This window comes from Poecile atricapillus, chromosome 2, assembly GCF_030490865.1.
Source record: "Poecile atricapillus isolate bPoeAtr1 chromosome 2, bPoeAtr1.hap1, whole genome shotgun sequence".
In the NCBI taxonomy this organism is placed as follows: domain Eukaryota; kingdom Metazoa; phylum Chordata; class Aves; order Passeriformes; family Paridae; genus Poecile; species Poecile atricapillus.
The window spans coordinates 154,088,400-154,107,660 of NC_081250.1; the positions used below are offsets into that span (position 1 = coordinate 154,088,400).

General features: G+C 53.3%; 1 protein-coding gene and 1 long non-coding RNA gene across 2 annotated transcripts; both read right to left on the reverse strand.

Moving 5' to 3' along the window:
• Positions 1 to 9,188: 9,188 nt before the first annotated feature.
• On the reverse strand, positions 9,189 to 16,988 carry GRINA (glutamate ionotropic receptor NMDA type subunit associated protein 1; the record flags this gene model as incomplete). The annotated part of the gene is made up of 4 exons (XM_058831170.1): positions 9,189 to 9,828; positions 10,714 to 10,857; positions 12,733 to 12,861; positions 16,746 to 16,988. Coding segments are annotated over 4 exons (666 nt in total), but the record flags the coding sequence as incomplete, so codon positions are not given.
• Positions 12,866 to 13,976, reverse strand: LOC131576600 (uncharacterized). The gene is made up of 3 exons (XR_009277014.1): positions 13,949 to 13,976; positions 13,443 to 13,499; positions 12,866 to 12,925 (listed from the first exon to the last, which is right to left on the reverse strand). It is a non-coding gene; the product is annotated as an uncharacterized LOC131576600 (long non-coding RNA).
• Positions 16,989 to 19,261: the final 2,273 nt, after the last annotated feature.

Below are 19,261 nucleotides of genomic sequence, written 5' to 3' on the forward strand. Positions count from 1 at the left end.
CCCCAAACAGAGGCACAGCAGGGGTTTTGAGGGACAGAACTCTTGAGGGTCTCCACCTCTGAGGGTGGAGTTCAGGGTCAGAAACACAACAAGGGAGAAACCCCCAGGGACCCAAACCCCATCAGAACCCCTGGACCCTTCACAAGGGGTTTGGGGTGGGACAATGGAATGGGTTCTGTTCATGGAAACATTTATTGAGCACAGGAAACATTTATTTATATGGGAACAAACTCAGATCCAGAACTGAGAGCCCCGAACAGGGCAGGGGTTTTTGAGGGACAGAACTCTTGAGGGTTTCCACCTCTGAGGGTGGAGTTCAGGGTCAGAAACACAGCAAGGGAGAAACCCCCAGGGACCCAAACCCCATCAGAACTCCTGGACCACCCTTCTCAAGGGGTTTGGCTGGGACAATGGAACTCTTTGTCTCCCCTGAGGCCGCTGCCACAGTCCAGAACCTCAGGATCAATGCAGGGGAGCTGCAGGGTCTGGGGAGCAGAATGGAGCCCCAAACAGACGGGTTCTGTTCATGGAAACGTTTATTCAGCACGGGAACAACTCAGATCCAGAACAATCAGCCCAGAACTGAGCCTGAGCAGGGGTTTTTGAGGGACAGAACTCCTGAGGGTGGAGTTCAGGGTCAGAAACACAGAAAGAGAGAAACCCCCAGGGACCCAAACCCCATCAGAAACCCTGGGCCACCGTTCATGGAACCATTTATTGAGCACGGGAACCATTTATTTATATTATATTTATATTATATTTATTTATATTATATTTATATTTATTTATTTATATGGGAACAAACTCAGATCCAGAACAGAGAGCCCCAAACAGGGCAGGGGTTTTTGAGGGACAGAACTCCTGAGGGTCTCCAGCTCTGAGGGTGGAGTTCAGGGTCAGAAACACAGCAAGGGAGAAACCCCCAGGGACCCAAACCCCATCAGAACCCCTGGGCCACCCTTCTCAAGGGGTTTGGGGTGGGACAATGGAACTCTTTGTCTCCCCTGAGGCTGCTGCCACAGTCCAGAACCTCAGGATCAATCCAGGGAAAGCTGCAGGGTCTGGGGAGCAGAATGGAGCCCCAAACAGACGGGTTCTGTTCATGGAAACGTTTATTGAGCACAGGAACAACTCAGATCCAGAACAATCAGCCCAGAACTGAGCCTGAGCAGGGGTTTTTGAGGGACAGAACTCCTGAGGGTGGAGTTCAGGGTCAGAAACACAACAAGAGAGAACCCCCAGGGACCCAAACCCCATCAGAACCCCTGGGCCGCCCTTCTCAAGGGGTTTGGGGTGGGGTAACTCCATCCAGGGCTCACAGCGCTCATCCCCCAGCACAGGGGTTAAAATCCACACCCGAGGCTCACAGCCCTGCCTCTCCCTTCACAACACTGATCTGAAACGAACTCTGTGCCTCCCCGAGTGTGAAAAACGAGGTTCACCTAATTTTTATAGAATTTAAAAGTTTAATTGAAATGAAGACAATTAGGAGAAAATAATAAAGTATTCAGACAGGGCTGGGTGTCTCTGCATTCACCTCCCTGACAAAGGATTGTCCCTTAAAAACAGAACCCTGCTACAAATCCATAAATTCTCATTCATATCCAGAAATTCTCATTCATATCCATAAATTCTCATTCATATCCAGAAATTCTCATTCATATCCGTAAATTCTCATTCATATCCATAAATTCTCATTCAGATCCAGAAATTCTCATACATATCCATAAATTCTCATACAGATCCAGAAATTCTCATTCATATCCATAAATTCTCATTCATATCCATAAATTCTCACATATCCAGAAATTCTCACTCATATCCAGAAATTCTCACACATATCCAGAAATTCTCATTCATATCCAGAAATTCTCATTCATATCCAGAAATTCTCACACATATCCAGAAATTCTCATACAGATCCAGAAATTCTCATTCATATCCAGAAATTCTCATTCATATCCATAAATTCTTATTCATATCCAGAAATTCTCATACATATCCATAAATTCTTATTCATATCCAGAAATTCTCATTCAGATCCAGAAATTCTCACACATATCCATAAATTCTCACACATATCCAGAAATTCTCATACAAATCCATAAATTCTCATACAGATCCCTAAATTCTCATTCATATTCATAAATTCTCATCCATATTCATAAATTCTTCTTAGGATCTTTGGTTTTCTTCTGTTCAGTTTTCTCTTGCCCCCTTCCCAATAGATCAATCCTCTTGGTGCCATCGAGATTTACATTCCCTGATACCAGAAATGTAATAAATTCCTCCCCTCCAGAGTTCTGCTCACTGCTGTCTTCATCTGGATAAGATAATTTACAAATGCAGGAGTTCTCCAGCTATTTTTTTTTGTTGTTGTTGTTTTTTTTCTCAGTCTTTGGGTTATACAAACAAAAGCAGTTTTTATTTTAATAAAATGCCATAGCCTAACATATATGTATTATACCACTATTTCTAAGTTTTTAGTATTAAAAACTTACTATATTATTATTACTTATTTTATTAGTGTATTTTTAGTTTTAAGTATTTTTAAGTATTTTAATATGGCTATGCCATAGCCTAACATATGTATTATACCACTATTTCTAAATTTCATCAATAACAGAAATAAGGAAAACTACATTAATACAACAAAAATTTCCCATTCTTATCCACATAACCCCGAGCTGGCAGGGTGTATAATATTATGATATTTTTGCAAATATTAAAATGAATAATTAAAATTATTCGTTTTAATATTTGCGAAAAGCCAACAATATAAAATGAAATGAAATGAAATGCAATGAAATGAAATAAAATGAAATGAAATAAAAATAAAATAAAATAAAATAAAATAAAATAAAATAAAATAAAATAAAATAAAATAAAATAAAATAAAATAAAATAAAATAAAATAAAATAAAATAAAATAATATGAAATTAAATTAAATGAAATAAAATAAAATAAAATAAAATAAAATAGAATAGAATAAAATAAAATAAAATAAAATAAAATAAAATAAAATAAAATAAAATAAAATAAAATAAAATAAAATAATATAAAATGAAATGAAATGAAATGAAATAAAATAAAATAAAATAAAAATAAAATAAAATAAAATAAAATAAAATAAAATAAAATAAAATAAAATAAAATAAAATAAAATAAAATAAAATAAAATAAAATAAAATAAAATAAAATAAAATAAAATAAAATAAAATATCTATAACACCTCAATAGTCGAGTTAGATGTTAGAAGTTTATTTCAGGGCATGGGAGAGAGAGAGAGCTCTGCTAGGAGCCAGCAGATGGAGCTCAAAGCAGGCTCGGAGAGAACAATACAAAAGGGGGTAAAATATGAATATATGAGTTAAAGACTTTAAGATTGCTAAGAAAGAGAGTGACAGAAGTGAGAGAGCTGGAAAAAAGAGTTAAAGAAAAGCAGGAAAGAGCAGGAAAAAGAGCAGCAGGAGGGTAGAAAGCGTGAGGGAAGAAGAGAGACGAAGGGAAAACAAGAGAGCCAAGAGAGCGAACTCTCTTTTACAATTGTTTCTATAATCTATACATTGAATATCCCATTCCTTCACTAACCAATCTTTCTAAGTGTACTAACACAGTAACATTTGTGTGTGACCTATAGAAACCGCTGGTTTTGCATGTTTTTAATTATCTCAGGGTCCTTTAGACCTTTTTTTAATAAGGCTGGGGAGAGCTGAGTTTTATTGGGGGACAGAATGTGTTCTGGTTCCTTTGAATTATTCATTGGATAATAATATTCAATATTATTATTAATATAATAATTATTATATTATATATTAATATAATATATAATATATAATATATAATATATAATATATAATATATAATATATAATATATAATATATTTATATTATATATAATATATATTATATATAATATATATTATATAATATATTATATATAATAATATATATTATTATATATAATATATAATATATAATATTATATATATTATATATTATATATAATATATATTATTATATAATAGAATATATTATATATAATATTATATGTATTATATATTATATATAATATATAATATAAAATATTATATATTATATATTATATATATTATATATATTATATATATTATATATTATGTATTATTATATAATATAATATATATAATTATATTCATAATATATATATTCATGAATTATAAATTATAAATTATAAATTATATATTCAGAAATTATATTCATAATTATAATTATATTCATTGCTTTCATTTCTATTTCTTCCTGAGCCTTATCTGGCTACAGAGTCATATTTATAATTCCTTTCTGATTCTGCCTTGCCAGCACCTGTGCCGAGCTCCTCCCGAGCTCACCAGGAACGTTTCCAGGAATTGCTGCGGGATAACGAGCTCCTCCTTTAACCAGCGGCCCTGGGGACGCATTTCTGTGCCAGAGGAGCAGCGCAAGCGGAAATTTCAGCTGCGGCGCTTCCAGAGAGTTCCTGGCACGAGCTGCAGCCGGGATGGAAAACGGCGCTGGCCAAAGTCCTCTGTCCTGTGCCAGGAAACGCCGTCCTGAGTCCCGGGGAGCGCTGCAGGGAATGCACCGGGAGTGCTGCAGGGAATGCACCGGGATCACTGCAGGAAATGCACCGGGATCACTGCAGGGAATGCACTGGGAGCGCTGCAGGGAATGCACCGGGAGCGCTGCAGGGAATGCACCGGGAGCGCTGCAAGAAATGCACCGGGAGTGCTGCAGGGAATGCACGAGGAGCGCTGCAGGAAATGCACCAACAGCAGCTGCAGGAAATGCACCAACAGCAGCTGCAGGAAATGCACCGGGAGCACAGCGGGGAATGCACCGGGAGCGCTGCAGGGAATGCATGAGGAGCGCTGCAGGGAATGCACCGGGAGTGCAGCAGGGAATGCACGAGAAGCGCTGCAGGAAATGCACCAACAGCAGCTGCAGGAAATGCACCGGGAGCACTGCAGGGAATGCACTGGGAGCACAGCGGGAAATGCACCAGGAGCAATGCAGGGAATGCACCAGGAGCGCTGCAGGGAATGCACCGGGAGCGCTGCAGGGAATGCACAGACAGCAATGCAGGAAATGCACCAGCAGCACTGCAGGAAATGCACCGGGAGTGCTGCAGGGAATGCACCAGGAGCAATGCAGGAAATGCACCAGCAGCGCTGCAGGGAATGCACAGACAGCAATGCAGGAAATGCACCTGCAGCATTGCAGGGAATGCACAGGGAGCGCTGCAGGGAATGCACAGACAGCAATGCAGGAAATGCACCGGCGGCGCTGCAGGAAATGCACCAGGGGCTCTGCAGGAAATGCACCGGGAGCGCTGCAGGGAATGCACCGGGAGCGCAGCAGGAAATGCACCTGCAGCATTGCAGGAAATGCACCAGGAGCGCTGCAGGGAATGCACCAGGGGCTCTGCAGGAAATGCACCGGGAGTGCTGCAGGAAACACACCAGCAGCGCTGCAGGAAATGCACAGGGAGCGCTGCAGGGAATGCACAGACAGCAATGCAGGAAATGCACCAGCAGCGCTGCAGGGAATGCACCAGGGGCTCTGCAGGAAATGCACCGGGAGCGCTGCAGGGAATGCACAGACAGCAATGCAGGAAATGCACCGGGAGCACTGCAGGAAACACACCAGCAGCACTGCAGGAAATGCACTGGCAGCGCTGCAGGGAATGCACAGACAGCAATGCAGGAAATGCACCAGCAGCGCTGCAGGGAATGCACATACAGCAATGCAGGAAATGCACCAGCAGCGTTGCTCTCCTCTGCAGCCCGTTAGATCCGGCCGGGTCAGCCTGCAGCGATTCTCACCCGGCACTCGTCGGCTCCCGGTTGTTTTTCTCCGTCTGCTTTAAACACCGAGCGAGCAGCAGAGCCAGCAAAACCTCGGCCTGCTCCTGCTTCCATTTCAAACCCGCTTTTATTCCATTTCAAACCCGCTTTTATTCCATTTCAAACCCGCTTTTATTCCATTTCAAACCCGCTTTTATTTCATTTCAAACCCGCTTTTATTTCATTTCAAACCCGCTTTTATTTCATTTCAAACCCGCTTTTATTTCATTTCAAACCCGCTTTTATTCCATTTCAAACCCGCTTTTATTTCATTTCAAACCCGCTTTTATTTCATTTCAAACCCACTTTTATTTCATTTCAAACCCGCTTTTATTCCATTTCAAACCCGCTTTTATTCCATTTCAAACCCGCTTTTATTTAATTTCAAACCCGCTTTTATTTCATTTCAAACCCGCTTTTATTTGAATCCTGCTTTTATTTCATTTCAAACCCGCTTTTATTTCATTTCAAACCCGCTTTTATTCCATTTCAAACCCGCTTTTATTTCATTTCAAACCCGCTTTTATTCCATTTCAAACCCGCTTTTATTTCATTTCAAACCCGCTTTTATTTCATTTCAAACCCGCTTTTATTTCATTTCAAACCCGCTTTTACTTGAATCCCACTTTTGCTTTCATTTCAAACCTGCTTTTATTTGAATCCCACTTTTGCTTTCATTTCAAACCCGCTTTTATTTCATTTCAAACCCGCTTTTATTTGAATCCCACTTTTGCTTTCATTTCCAACCCGCTTTTACTTTTATTTCAAACCCGCTTTTGCTTTTATTTGAATCCTGGTTTTGCTCTTATTTCAAACCTGCTCTTGCTCTTATTTGAAACCCGCTTTTGCTTCCATTTCCAACCCACTTTTATTTCAAACCCGCTTTTGCTTTCATTTCAAACCCATTTTTGCTTTCATTTCAAACCCATTTTTGCTTTCATTTCAAACCCGCTTTTGCTTTTATTTGAATCCCAGTTTTGCTCGTTTCAAACCCGCTCTTGCTTTCATTTCCAACCCATTTTCACTCTTATTTCAAACTTGCTTTTGCTTTCATTTCAAACCCGCTTTTCCTCTTATTTCAAACCCGCTCTTGCTTTCATTTCCAACCCATTTTCACTCTTATTTCAAACTTGCTTTTGCTTTCATTTGACTCCCGCTTTTGCTTTCATTTGACTCCCGCTTTTGCTTTCATTTGAATCCCGCTTTTGCTTTTATTTCCAACCCGCTCTTGCTTCCATTTCCCACCTGCTTTTGCTGCTGCCTTTGCCGGTGCCACCTTTAAACCCCTCCAAGCTGCTCTGGAAGCTCTCCAGGAGTGGGATCAGCGCAGGAGAGCGGGGATCAGGAGATCAGGGATCAGATCAGGGATCAGGAGATCAGGGATCAGGGATCAGGAGATCAGGGATCAGATCAGGGATCAGGAGATCAGGGATCAGGAGATCAGGGATCAGATCAGGGATCAGGAGAGCAGGGATCAGGGATCAGGAGATCAGGGATCAGATCAGGGATCAGGAGAGCAGGGATCAGATCAGGGATCAGGAGATCAGGGATCAGGGATCAGGAGATCAGGGATCAGGAGAGCAGGGATCAGGGATCAGGAGAGCAGGGATCAGGGGATCAGGAGATCAGGGATCAGATCAGGGATCAGGAGAGCAGGGATCAGGAGATCAGGGATCAGGAGATCAGGGATCAGATCAGGGATCAGGAGATCAGGGATCAGGAGATCAGGGATCAGATCAGGGATCAGGAGAGCAGGGATCAGATCAGGGATCAGATCAGGGATCAGGAGATCAGGGATCAGATCAGGGATCAGGAGAGCAGGGATCAGATCAGGGATCAGGAGAGCAGGGATCAGATCAGGGATCAGGAGATCAGGGATCAGATCAGGGATCAGATCAGGGATCAGGAGATCAGGGATCAGGGATCAGGGATCAGGAGAGCGGGGATCAGGAGATCAGGGATCAGGGATCAGGAGATCAGGGATCAGGAGATCAGGGATCAGATCAGGGATCAGGAGATCAGGGATCAGATCAGGGATCAGGAGAGCAGGGATCAGGGATCAGGAGATCAGGGATCAGGAGATCAGGGATCAGATCAGGGATCAGATCAGGGATCAGGAGATCAGGGATCAGGGATCAGGGATCAGGAGAGCGGGGATCAGGAGATCAGGGATCAGATCAGGGATCAGGAGATCAGGGATCAGATCAGGAGATCAGGGATCAGGGATCAGATCAGGGATCAGGAGATCAGGGATCAGATCAGGGATCAGGAGATCAGGGATCAGATCAGGGATCAGGAGAGCAGGGATCAGGGATCAGGAGATCAGGGATCAGATCAGGGATCAGGAGAGCAGGGATCAGATCAGGGATCAGGAGATCAGGGATCAGATCAGGGATCAGGGATCAGGGATCAGATCAGGGATCAGGGATCAGGGATCAGATCAGGGATCAGGAGAGCAGGGATCAGATCAGGGATCAGGAGAGCGGGGATCAGATCAGGGATCAGGAGAGCAGGGATCAGATCAGGGATCAGGAGATCAGGGATCAGATCAGGGATCAGGAGATCAGGGATCAGGAGATCAGGGATCAGGGATCAGGAGATCAGGAGATCAGGGATCAGGAGATCAGGGATCAGATCAGGGATCAGGAGATCAGGGATCAGATCAGGGATCAGGGATCAGGGATCAGATCAGGGATCAGGAGATCAGGGATCAGATCAGGGATCAGGAGATCAGGGATCAGATCAGGGATCAGATCAGGGATCAGGAGATCAGGGATCAGATCAGGGATCAGGAGAGCAGGGATCAGATCAGGGATCAGGAGATCAGGGATCAGGAGAGCAGGGATCAGGGATCAGGAGAGCGGGGATCGCCTCTCCAGGGAGAACAGGGAGATGGAAACACTGCCCAGCGCCAGGGAGCGAGTCGGGAGCTGCCAGGATGGACCGGGAATCGAGGAATCGTGGAATTTGTGTTGGACGGAAAAGGCTCCGAGCCCAGCGCTGCTCGTGGCACTGCCAAGGCCACCCCATCACCCCATCACCGACCCCCGGCACTCCGGCCACAGCTGGACAGCCCTTTCCAGGAAAAGAATATCCCAATTTCTCAATTTCCCAATTTCCCAATTTCCCAATATCCCAATTTCCCAATATCCCAATTTCCCAATATCCCAATATCCCAATTTCCCAATTTAAACCTCCCCTGGGAGCAGGACCCCCCCTGACCCGGCCGTGCTGCTGGGGTGTCCCCAGGCTGTCCTCGGGGACACGCTGGGATGGAGCCGGGGCCGCGGGAGATGAACCAGACGATTTATTCACAGCAGGACCGGGATGGGGAGGGGGCGGGAGGGGTCTGGGGGTGGGGACAGGCAGGGCTGGTGGCCTGGGGGGGGGTCGGGGAGTGGCTCCGTGAGAGGAGCGTGGCTCGGAGCAGGAGGGTCTGAGGGTGCTGGGGGGCTCTGGGGACACACGGGGACAGTGGCTCCAGGGCTTGTGGTGGCACATCCACGCGGGAGCGGTGGCTGGGGGGCGTCTGGAGGTGCCACAGGCAGGGACCGCGGCTCGGGGGGGTCTGCAGTGCCACCACCGCCCCTGCCTGCGCTGCCCGAGCGGGGACGGGGAGGGGACAGGACACGGGGACGGGGGAGGGGCTCCAAAGTGCTTCCAGTCCGCGTTCAACGCAAGGGGGGGAACCGTGATCACGGTGGGGAGGAACGGGGGGGGCCCCGCGGGGCAGGAACCGCCGGGGAACGCGATGAGAGAACAAAACCGGCTACGGGGAGGGGGGTCCCGAGCGGGGTGGGGGGGGGGCCGCGGTTACTCCTTGGCCCTGCCGATGATGGCGAGGATGTAGAGGAAGATGTTGATGATGTCGGTGTAGAGGTTGAGCGCGGCGAAGATGTATTCCTCGGGGCTCAGCGCCAGCTGCTTGTTCCCCAGGATCAGCTGCGTGTCCACCGCCAGGAACTGCGGGACGGAGCCGTGTCGGGGGGAGCCGGGAGCTGCCCCCCGCCCCAAAGCGGCCGGGCACCCCCCCTGCACCCCCCAGCCCAGGGACACCCCCGTGCTGTGTGTGCCCACCGAGATGGAGCACCCCGGGGTGCTGGGGGCACTGTGCCACTAACCCCAACCCCTAAACCCCTAAACCCCTAAACCCCTAAACCCCTAAACCCCTAAACCCAACCTGGGGACCCCAACCCCTAAACCCCTAAACCCCTAAACCCCTAAACCCAACCTGGGGACCCCAACCCCTAAACCCCTAAACCCAACCTGGGGACCCCAACCCCTAAACCCAACCTGGGGACCCCAGCACTGCCCCTGGGGACCCCAGCAGTGCCCCCTTGAAGTGCCTGGGGACCCTGGAACAGTCCCCCAGCACCTGGGGACCCTGGAACTGCCCCCCTGAAGCCCCTGGGGACCCCAGCTCTGCCCCTGGGGACCCTGGAACTGTCCCTGGGGACCCCAGCACTGCCCCCCAGCCCCTGGGGACCCCAGAACTGCCCCATGGGACCCCAGCAGTGCCCCTGGGGACCCAGCAGTGCCCCCCAAAAGCCCCAGGGACCCCAGCACTGCCCCTGGGGACCCCAGCTCTGCCCCCCAGAAGCCCCTGGGGACCCCAGCAGTGCCCCTGGGGACCCCAGCAGTGCCCCCCAGCCCCAGGGACCCCAGCACAGCCCCCCAGACGCCCCTGGGGACCCCAGCACTGCCCCCCAGAAGCCCCAGGGACCCTGGAAGTGCCCCTGGGGACCCCAGCACTGCCCCCCAGAAGCCCCAGGGACCCCAGCACTGCCCCCCAGAAGCCCCAGGGACCCCAGCAGTGCCCCCCAGACGCCCCTGGGGACCCCGACTCACGCAGGTGAAGAGCAGGGCCCCCAGCGAGGCGTAGACGATGTCCACGATGCGGTTCCGGATGAAGATGCAGAGGATGGAGAAGAGGATGAGCACGACCAGGCAGATGATGAGAACGCCCCGGCACGAGGTGAAATCATACTTGGTCTGTGGGGAGGGGGATTGGGGGGATCAGAGCCCTGTGGGGAGCCCCCAGACCCAGCAGGGAGCTCAGAGGGAGGGGTCAGAGCCCCCAGACCCAGCAGAGAGCTGAGGGGAGACCCCAGACCCCCCCAAAACCCCGAGGGGAGCTGAGGGGAGACCCCAGACCCCCCCAGAACCCCGAGGGGGGGCCGTACCCCCGGTGTGGAGCCCCCAGACCCAGCAGGGAGCCAGGGAGGGTCATACACCCCATCAGGGTCTCCAAACTGCGGGAGGGAGCTGAGGGGAGACCCCAGACCCCCCAGAACCCGGTGGGGGGCCACACCCCCGGTGTGGAGCCCCCAGACCCAGCAGGGGGCTGAGGGGAGACCCCAGACCCCCCCAGAACCCAGTGGGGGGCCACACCCCCGGTGTGGAGCCCCCCAGACCCAGCAGGGAGCTCAGGGAGGGTCATACACCCCATCAGGGGCTCCAAACCACGGGAAGGAGCCGAGGGAAGCCCCCAGACCCCCCCAGAACCCCAGAGGGGGGCTGCACCCCCAGTGTGGAGCCCCCAGACCCAGCAGAGAGCCGGGGGAAGCCCCCAGACCCCCCCAGAACCCCGAGGGGAGCTGAGGGGAGCCCCCAGACCCCCCCAAAACCCCGAGGGGAGCTGAGGGGAGCCCCCAGACCCCCCCAAAACCCAGAGGGGAGCTGAGGGGAGCCCCCAGACCCCCCCAAAACCCAGAGGGGAGCTGAGGGGAGCCCCCAGACCCCCCCAGAACCCGGTGGGGGGCCGCACCCCCGGTGTGGAGCCCCCAGAGCCAGCAGGGAGCTGAGGGAAGCCCCCAGACCCCCCCAGAACCCCGAGGGGGGGCCGTACCCCCAGTGTGGAGCCCCCAGACCCAGGAGGGAGCTCAGAGGGAGACCCCAGACCCCCCCAGAACCCCGAGGGGAGCTGAGGGGAGCCCCCAGACCCCCCCAAAACCCTGAGGGGGGCCATACCCCTGGTGTGGAGCCCCCAGACCCAGCAGGGAGCTGAGGGAAGCCCCCAGACCCCCCCAGAACCCTGAGGGGGGCCGTACCCCCGGTGTGGAGCCCCCAGACCCAGCAGAGAGCTGGGGGAAGCCCCCAGACCCCCCCCAGAACCCCGAGGGGAGCTGAGGGGAGCCCCCAGACCCCCCCAAAACCCTGAGGGGGGCCATACCCCTGGTGTGGAGCCCCCAGACCCAGCAGGGAGCTGAGGGAAGCCCCCAGACCCCCCCAGAACCCGGTGGGGGGCCGCACCCCCGGTGTGGAGCCCCCAGACCCAGCAGGGGGCTCAGGGGAGACCCCAGACCCCCCCCAGAACCCCGAGGGGAGCTGAGGGGAGCCCCCAGACCCCCCCAGAACCCTGAGGGGGGCCGTACCCCCGGTGTGGAGCCCCCAGAACCCCGAGGGGAGCCGAGGGAAGCCCCCAGACCCCCCCAGAACCCGGTGGGGGGCTGCACCCCCAGTGTGGAGCCCCCAGATCCAGCAGGGAGCTGAGGGAGGGTCATACACCCCATCAGGGGCTCCAAGGCCCAGCAGGAAGCTGAGGGGAGACCCCAGAGCCCCCCAGAACCCCGAGGGGGGCTGCACCCCCGGTGTGGAGCCCCCAGACCCAGCAGGGAGCTGAGGGGAGACCCCAGACCCCCCCAGAACCCTGAGGGGGGCCATACCCCCAGTGTGGAGCCCCCAGAGCCAGCAGGGAGCTCAGAGGGGAGACCCCTGAGCCCCCAGGACCCAGAGGGGAGCTGAGGGAAGCCCCCAGACCCCCCCAGGACCCTGAGGGGAGCTGAGGGGAGCCCCCAGACCCCCCCAGAACCCCGAGGGGAGCTGAGGGAAGCCCCCAGAGCCAGCAGGGGCAGCCCTGGCACTGACCTGCAGCGAGAAGATGACGACGGTGAAGCAGACGACGACGGTGATGCCCACGGCCATGATGACGGCCTCGGTGTCGTAGAAGCTGGCGATCATCCCCACCATGTAGGACAGGCTGACGGTCAGGATGGACTGAGGGGACACGGGGGGACACGTCAGGGCTGCCTGAGCAGCGTGGCACCCCAAAACATGGCACCTGTGCCCTGGGTCACTGTCCCCAAATATGGCACCTGTGCCCTGGAGCAGTGTCCCCAAACATGGCACCTGTGCCCTGGAGCAGTGTCCCCAAACATGGCACCTGTGCCCTGGAGCAGTGTCCCCAAACATGGCACCTGTGCCCTGGAGCAGTGTCCCCAAACCTCTGTGTCCCCTGCCTCAGTGTCCCCAAACATGGCACCTGTGCCCTGGAGCAGTGTCCCCAAACCTCTGTGTCCCCAAACATGCCACGTGTCCCCTGCCTCAGTGTCCCCAAACATGGCACCTGTGCCCTGGGTCACTGTCCCCAAACATGGCACCTGTCCCCTGCCTCAGTGTCCTCTGCCTCAGTGTCCCCAAACCTCTGTGTCCCCTGCCTCAGTGTCCCCAAACCTCTGTGTCCCCAAACATGCCACGTGTCCCCTGCCTCAGTGTCCCCAAACATGGCACCTGTGCCCTGCCTCAGTGTCCCCAAACATGACACCTGTGCCCTGGGTCACTGTCCCCAAACATGGCACCTGTACCCTGGAGCAGTGTCCCCAAACCTCTGTGTCCCCTGCCTCAGTGTCCCCAAACTCTCAGTGTCCCCTGCCTCAGTGTCCCCTGCCTCAGTGTCCCCAAACCCTCAGTGTCCCCAGACCCTCAGTGTCCCCTGCCTCAGTGTCCCCAAACCCTCAGTGTCCCCTGCCTCAGTGTCCCCAAACATGGCACCTGTCCCCTGCCTCAGTGTCCCCAAACACACCACCTGTCCCCTGGATCAGTGTCCCCAGACCCTCAGTGTCCCCAACCCTCAGTGTCCCCTGCCTCAGTGTCCCCAGCCTCAGTGTCCCCAAACCCTCAGTGTCCCCTGCCTCAGTGTCCCCTGCCTCAGTGTCCCCTGCCTCAGTGTCCCCAACCTTCTGTGTGTCCCTGCCACAGTGTCCCCTGCCTCAGTGTCCCCTGCCTCAGTGTCCCCAAACACTCAATGTCCCCTGCCTCAGTGTCCCCAACCCCTCAGTGTCCCCAATCCTCTGTGTCCCCAAACCCTCTGTGTGCCCTGCCTCAGTGTCCCCGAACACTCAGTGTCCCCTGCCTCAGTGTCCCCAGACATGGCACCTGTCCCCTGCCTCAGTGTCCCCAAACACTCAGTGTCCCCAAACATGCCACCTGTCCCCTGCCTCAGTGTCCCCTGCCTCAGTGTCCCCAGCCTCAGTGTCCCCAGACCCTCAGTGTCCCCAGCCTCAGTGTCCCCAGACCCTCAGTGTCCCCTGCCTCAGTGTCCCCAAACACGCCACCTGTCCCCTGCCTCAGTGTCCCCAACCTTCTGTGTGTCCCTGCCACAGTGTCCCCTGCCTCAGTGTCCCCAAACCCTCAGTGTCCCCTGCCTCAGTGTCCCCAACCTTCTGTGTCCCCTGCCTCAGTGTCCCCAAACACGCCACCTGTCCCCTGCCTCAGTGTCCCCAAACACGGCACCTGTGCCCTGCCTCAGTGTCCCCAAACCCTCTGTGTCCCCTGCCTCAGTGTCCCCAAAACGTGGCACCTGTGCCCTGCCTCAGTGTCCCCAAACATGGCACCTGTGCCCTGCCTCAGTGTCCCCAAACATGGCACCTGTCCCCTGCCTCAGTGTCCCCAAACATGGCACCTGTGCCCTGGGTCACTGTCCCCTGCCTCAGTGTCCCCAGACCCCCAGTGTCCCCAGACATGGCACCTGTCCCCTGCCTCAGTGTCCCCAGACCCTCAGTGTCCCCTGCCTCAGTGTCCCCTGCCTCAGTGTCCCCAAACCTTCTGTGTCCCCTGGATCAGTGTCCCCAAACATGCCACCTGTCCCCTGGATCAGTGTCCCCAAACCCTTGGTGTCCCCAAACCCTCAGTGTCCCCAAACACTCAGTGTCCCCTGCCTCAGTGTCCCCAAACACGGCACCTGTGCCCTGGGTCACTGTCCCCAAACATGGCACCTGTGCCCTGCCTCAGTGTCCCCAAACCCTCAGTGTCCCCTGCCTCAGTGTCCCCAAACCCTCAGTGTCCCCTGCCTCAGTGTCCCCAAACCCTCAGTGTCCCCTGCCTCAGTGTCCCCAAACCCTCAGTGTCCCCTGCCTCAGTGTCCCCAAACATGCCACGTGTCCCCTGGATTGGTGTCCCCAACCTTCTGTGTGTCCCTGCCACAGTGTCCCCTGCTTCAGTGTCCCCAGACCCTCAGTGTCCCCTGCCTCAGTGTCCCCAACCCTCTGTGTGCCCTGCCTCAGTGTCCCCTGCCTCAGTGTCCCCAAACCCTCAGTGTCCCCTGCCTCAGTGTCCCCTGCCTCAGTGTCCCCAACCCTCAGTGTCCCCAAACCCTCAGTGTCCCCAAACCCTCAGTGTCCCCAGACATGGCACCTGTCCCCTGCCTCAGTGTCCCCTGCCTCAGTGTCCCCAACCCTCTGTGTCCCCCAAACCTTCTGTGTCCCCTGGATCAGTGTCCCCAAACACGCCACCTGTCCCCTGCCTCAGTGTCCCCAAACCCTCTGTGTCCCCTGCCTCAGTGTCCCCTGCCTCAGTGTCCCCAAACCCTCATGTCCCCTGCCTCAGTGTCCCCCAAACACACCTCATATTCTCTGCCTCAGTGTCCCCAAACCCTCAGTGTCCCCAAACCCTCAGTGTCCCCTACCTCAGTGTCCCCAAACACTCAATGTCCCCTGCCTCAGTGTCCCCAAACCCTCATGTCCCCTGCCTCAGTGTCCCCAAACCCTCAGTGTCCCCTGCCTCAGTGTCCCCTGCCTCAGTGTCCCCTGCCTCAGTGTCCCCAACCTTCTGTGTGTCCCTGCCACAGTGTCCCCTGCCTCAGTGTCCCCAAACACTCAATGTCCCCTGCCTCAGTGTCCCCAACCCTCTGTGTCCCCCAAACCCTCAGTGTTGCCTGCCTCAGTGTCCCCAAACACGCCACCTGTCCCCTGCCTCAGTGTCCCCAAACACACCTCATATTCTCTACCTCAGTGTCCCCAAACTCTCAGTGTCCCCAAACCCTCAGTGTCCCCAGACCCTCAGTGTCCCCTGCCTCAGTGTCCCCCAAACACGCCACGTGTCCCCTGGATCAGTGTCCCCAACCTTCTGTGTCCCCTGCCTTGGTGTCCCCAAACCTCTGTGTCCCCTGCCTCAGTGTCCCCAAACACGCCACCTGTCCCCTGCCTCTGTGTCCCCAACCCTCTGTGCCCCCAAACCTCTGTGTCCCCCAAACACGCCACGTGTGCCCTGCCTCAGTGTCCCCAAACCCTCAATGTCCCCAACCCTCTGTGTCCCCCAATCCTCAGTGTCCCCTGCCTCAGTGTCCCCAACAGGCCACATGTCCCGTGCCTCAGTGTCCCCTGCCTCAGTGTCCCCTGCCTCAGTGTCCCCAAACAGGCCACATGTCCTGTGCCTCAGTGTCCCCTGCCTCAGTGTCCCCAAACCCTCATGTCCCCTGCCTCAGTGTCCCCTGCCTCAGTGTCCCCAACCTTCTGTGTCCCCTGCCTCAGTGTCCCCAATCCTCAGTGTCCCCTGCCTCAGTGTCCCCTGCCTCAGTGTCCCCAAACCCTCAGTGTCCCCTGCCTCAGTGTCCCCAAACACGCCACCTGTCCCCTGCCTCAGTGTCCCCTGCCTCAGTGTCCCCAAACCCTCAGTGTCCCCAACCTTCTGTGTTCCCTGCCTCAGTGTCCCCAAACCCTCAGTGTCCCCAAACAGGCCACATGTCCTGTGCCTCAGTGTCCCCAGACCCTCAGTGTCCCCTGCCTCAGTGTCCCCAAACACGCCACCTGTCCCCTGCCTCAGTGTCCCCTGCCTCAGTGTCCCCTGCCTCAGTGTCCCCGTACCCCCCAGCCCCCCCAGCCCACCAGGGACACGAGGTTCCAGGGGTGCTTGCGCCGGAAGTCTCCGCAGCAGCTGAGGACGATGAGGGAGATGAAGAAGACGGCGTAGGACACGTAGTACGTCCACACGTTGCGCTGCACGAAGCCCCGCACGCCCTTGACGAAGGTGAAGACGGTGACGAAGGCGAAGGTGACGGTCAGCTGCAGCGTCAGCACCAGGAACACCTGCGGACAGGTGGGGTGGGCCACGGGGGGGTTGCAGTTAATAGATTAAAATTAATTTTTTCCCCTTTTTCAGTTGTGATTTCCCCCCCAGATTCTCTTTCTCCTGATTTTTCACCACGTCGAGTTCTCGTGGTTACTGAAGTTTCTCTCCCCAGCCCCAGAGAGAGAGAATCCCCCCCTGATTTTTTATAAACTTGAATTCTTGAAGAAAATCAGTGAACCCCACAAACATTTGCTGGCTCCAAACTCGAGATTTGCTTCCCTTCCCTTCCCTTCCCTTTATTTCCCTCCTGTGTTGCCAGGAAAGCAGCCTCACCCCATCTCCCCCTCTGCCCTGAATACTCCTACACCTTGGTGGGCATTTAAAATAAATCTGATATTTCTTATCTGGGTGTGTCTAACCTTGATTTGTAGAAAGTTTGTAAGATGCACTAACTGAGAAAAATAATTGTTTCTCTCTCTGATGTTCCCTCCCACCAAAAAACCCTGTTAAAAGAAACCCCCAGACCCCAAATCCTTTGTTTTTCACCCTTTGGATTCCCCTTCACAGAAATAAACTGTGGAATGCAAACCAGAGAGAGAGAAAATCCCCCCCTGATTTCTTTATAAACTCGAATTCCTGAAGAAAATCAGTGAACCCCACAAACAGATGCTGTGAAACTCGAGATTTGCTTCCCTTCCCTTCCTTTCCTTTTCTTTCCCCCCTGTCTTGTCAGGAAACCAAGCCCCCTCCTCTCTCTTTTCTCTCTTTACCCCCCTGATTTCTTTACTCTATAAACTCCAATTCCTGAAGAAAATCAGTGAACCCCACAAACATTTGCTGGCTCCAAACTCGAGATTTGCTTCCCTTCCCTTCCCTTTCTTTCCCCCCTGTGCTGTCAGGAAAGCAGCCTCACCCTTCTCTCCCCCTCTGCCCTGAATGCTCCTACACCTTGGTGGGCATTTAACATAAATCTGTTATTTCTTATCTTGGTTTGTGTAACCTTGATTTGTAGAAAGTTTGTAAGATGTACTAACTGAGAAAAATAATTGTTTCTCTCTCTGATGTTCCCACCCACCAAAAAACCCTGTTAAAAGAAACCCCCAGACCCCAAATCCTTGATCTTGGATTCCCCTTCACAGAAATAAACTGTGGAATGCAAACCAGAGAGAGAAAATCCCCCCCTGATTTCTTTATAAACTCGAATTCCTGAAGAAAATCAGTGAACCCCACAAACAGATGCTGTGAAACTCGAGATTTGCTTCCCTTCCCTTCCCTTTCTTTCCCCCCTTGTGCTGCCAGGAAATCAAGCCCCCTCCTCTCTCCCTCTCTGCCCTGAATGCTCCTACACCTTGGTGGGCATTTAAAATAAATCTGTTATTTCTTATCTGGGTGTGTCTAACCTTGATTTGTAGAAAGTTTCTAAGATGTACAAAATGACAAAAATAATTGTTTCTCTTCCTGATGTTCCCTCCCACCAAAAAACCCTGTTAAAAGAAACCCCCAGACCCCAAATCCTTAATCTTGGATTCCCCTTCACAGAAATAAACTGTGGAATGCAAACCAGAGAGAGAAAATCCCCCCCTGATTTCTTTATAAACTCGAATTCCTGAAGAAAATCAGTGAACCCCACAAACAGATGCTGTGAAACTCGAGATTTGCTTCCCTTCCCTTCCTTTTCTTTCCCCCCTGTGCTGTCAGGAAACCAAGCCCCCTCCTCTCTCTTTTCTCTCTTACCCCCCTGATTTCTTTACTCTATAAACTCCAATTCTTGAAGAAAACCAGTGAACCCCACAAACATTTGCTGTGAAACTCGAGTGAAGAGAAACCTCATCCCTGAGCCAGCCGGACCACGCTCCAGATCATCGAGGTTAACGGTGGGAGGGGGTCCCCAGGACCCCCCAAACCCCCCCTGGAGCCCCCCCAATGTCCCCAGGACCCCCCAAAGCCCCCCTGGAGCCCCCCCAAAGCCCCCCTGGAGCCCCCCAAAGCCCCCCCTAGAGACCCCCCCCAATGTCCCCAGGACCCCCCCAAACCCCCCCTGGAGCCCCCCCCAATGTCCCCTGGACCCCCCAAACCCCCCCCTGGAGCCCCCCAAGCCCCCCCTGGAGCCCCCCAATGTCCCCAGGACCCCCCCAAACCCCCCCTGGAGCCGCCCCAAAGCCCCCCCCTGGAGCCCCCCAATGTCCCCAGGACCCCCCAAAAGCCCCCCTGGAGCCCCCCCAATGTCCCCAGGACCCCCCAAACCCCCCCCTGGAGCCCCCCCAATGTCCCCAGGACCCCCCAAACCCCCCCCTGGAGACCCCCCAATGTCCCCAGGACCCCCCAAACCCCA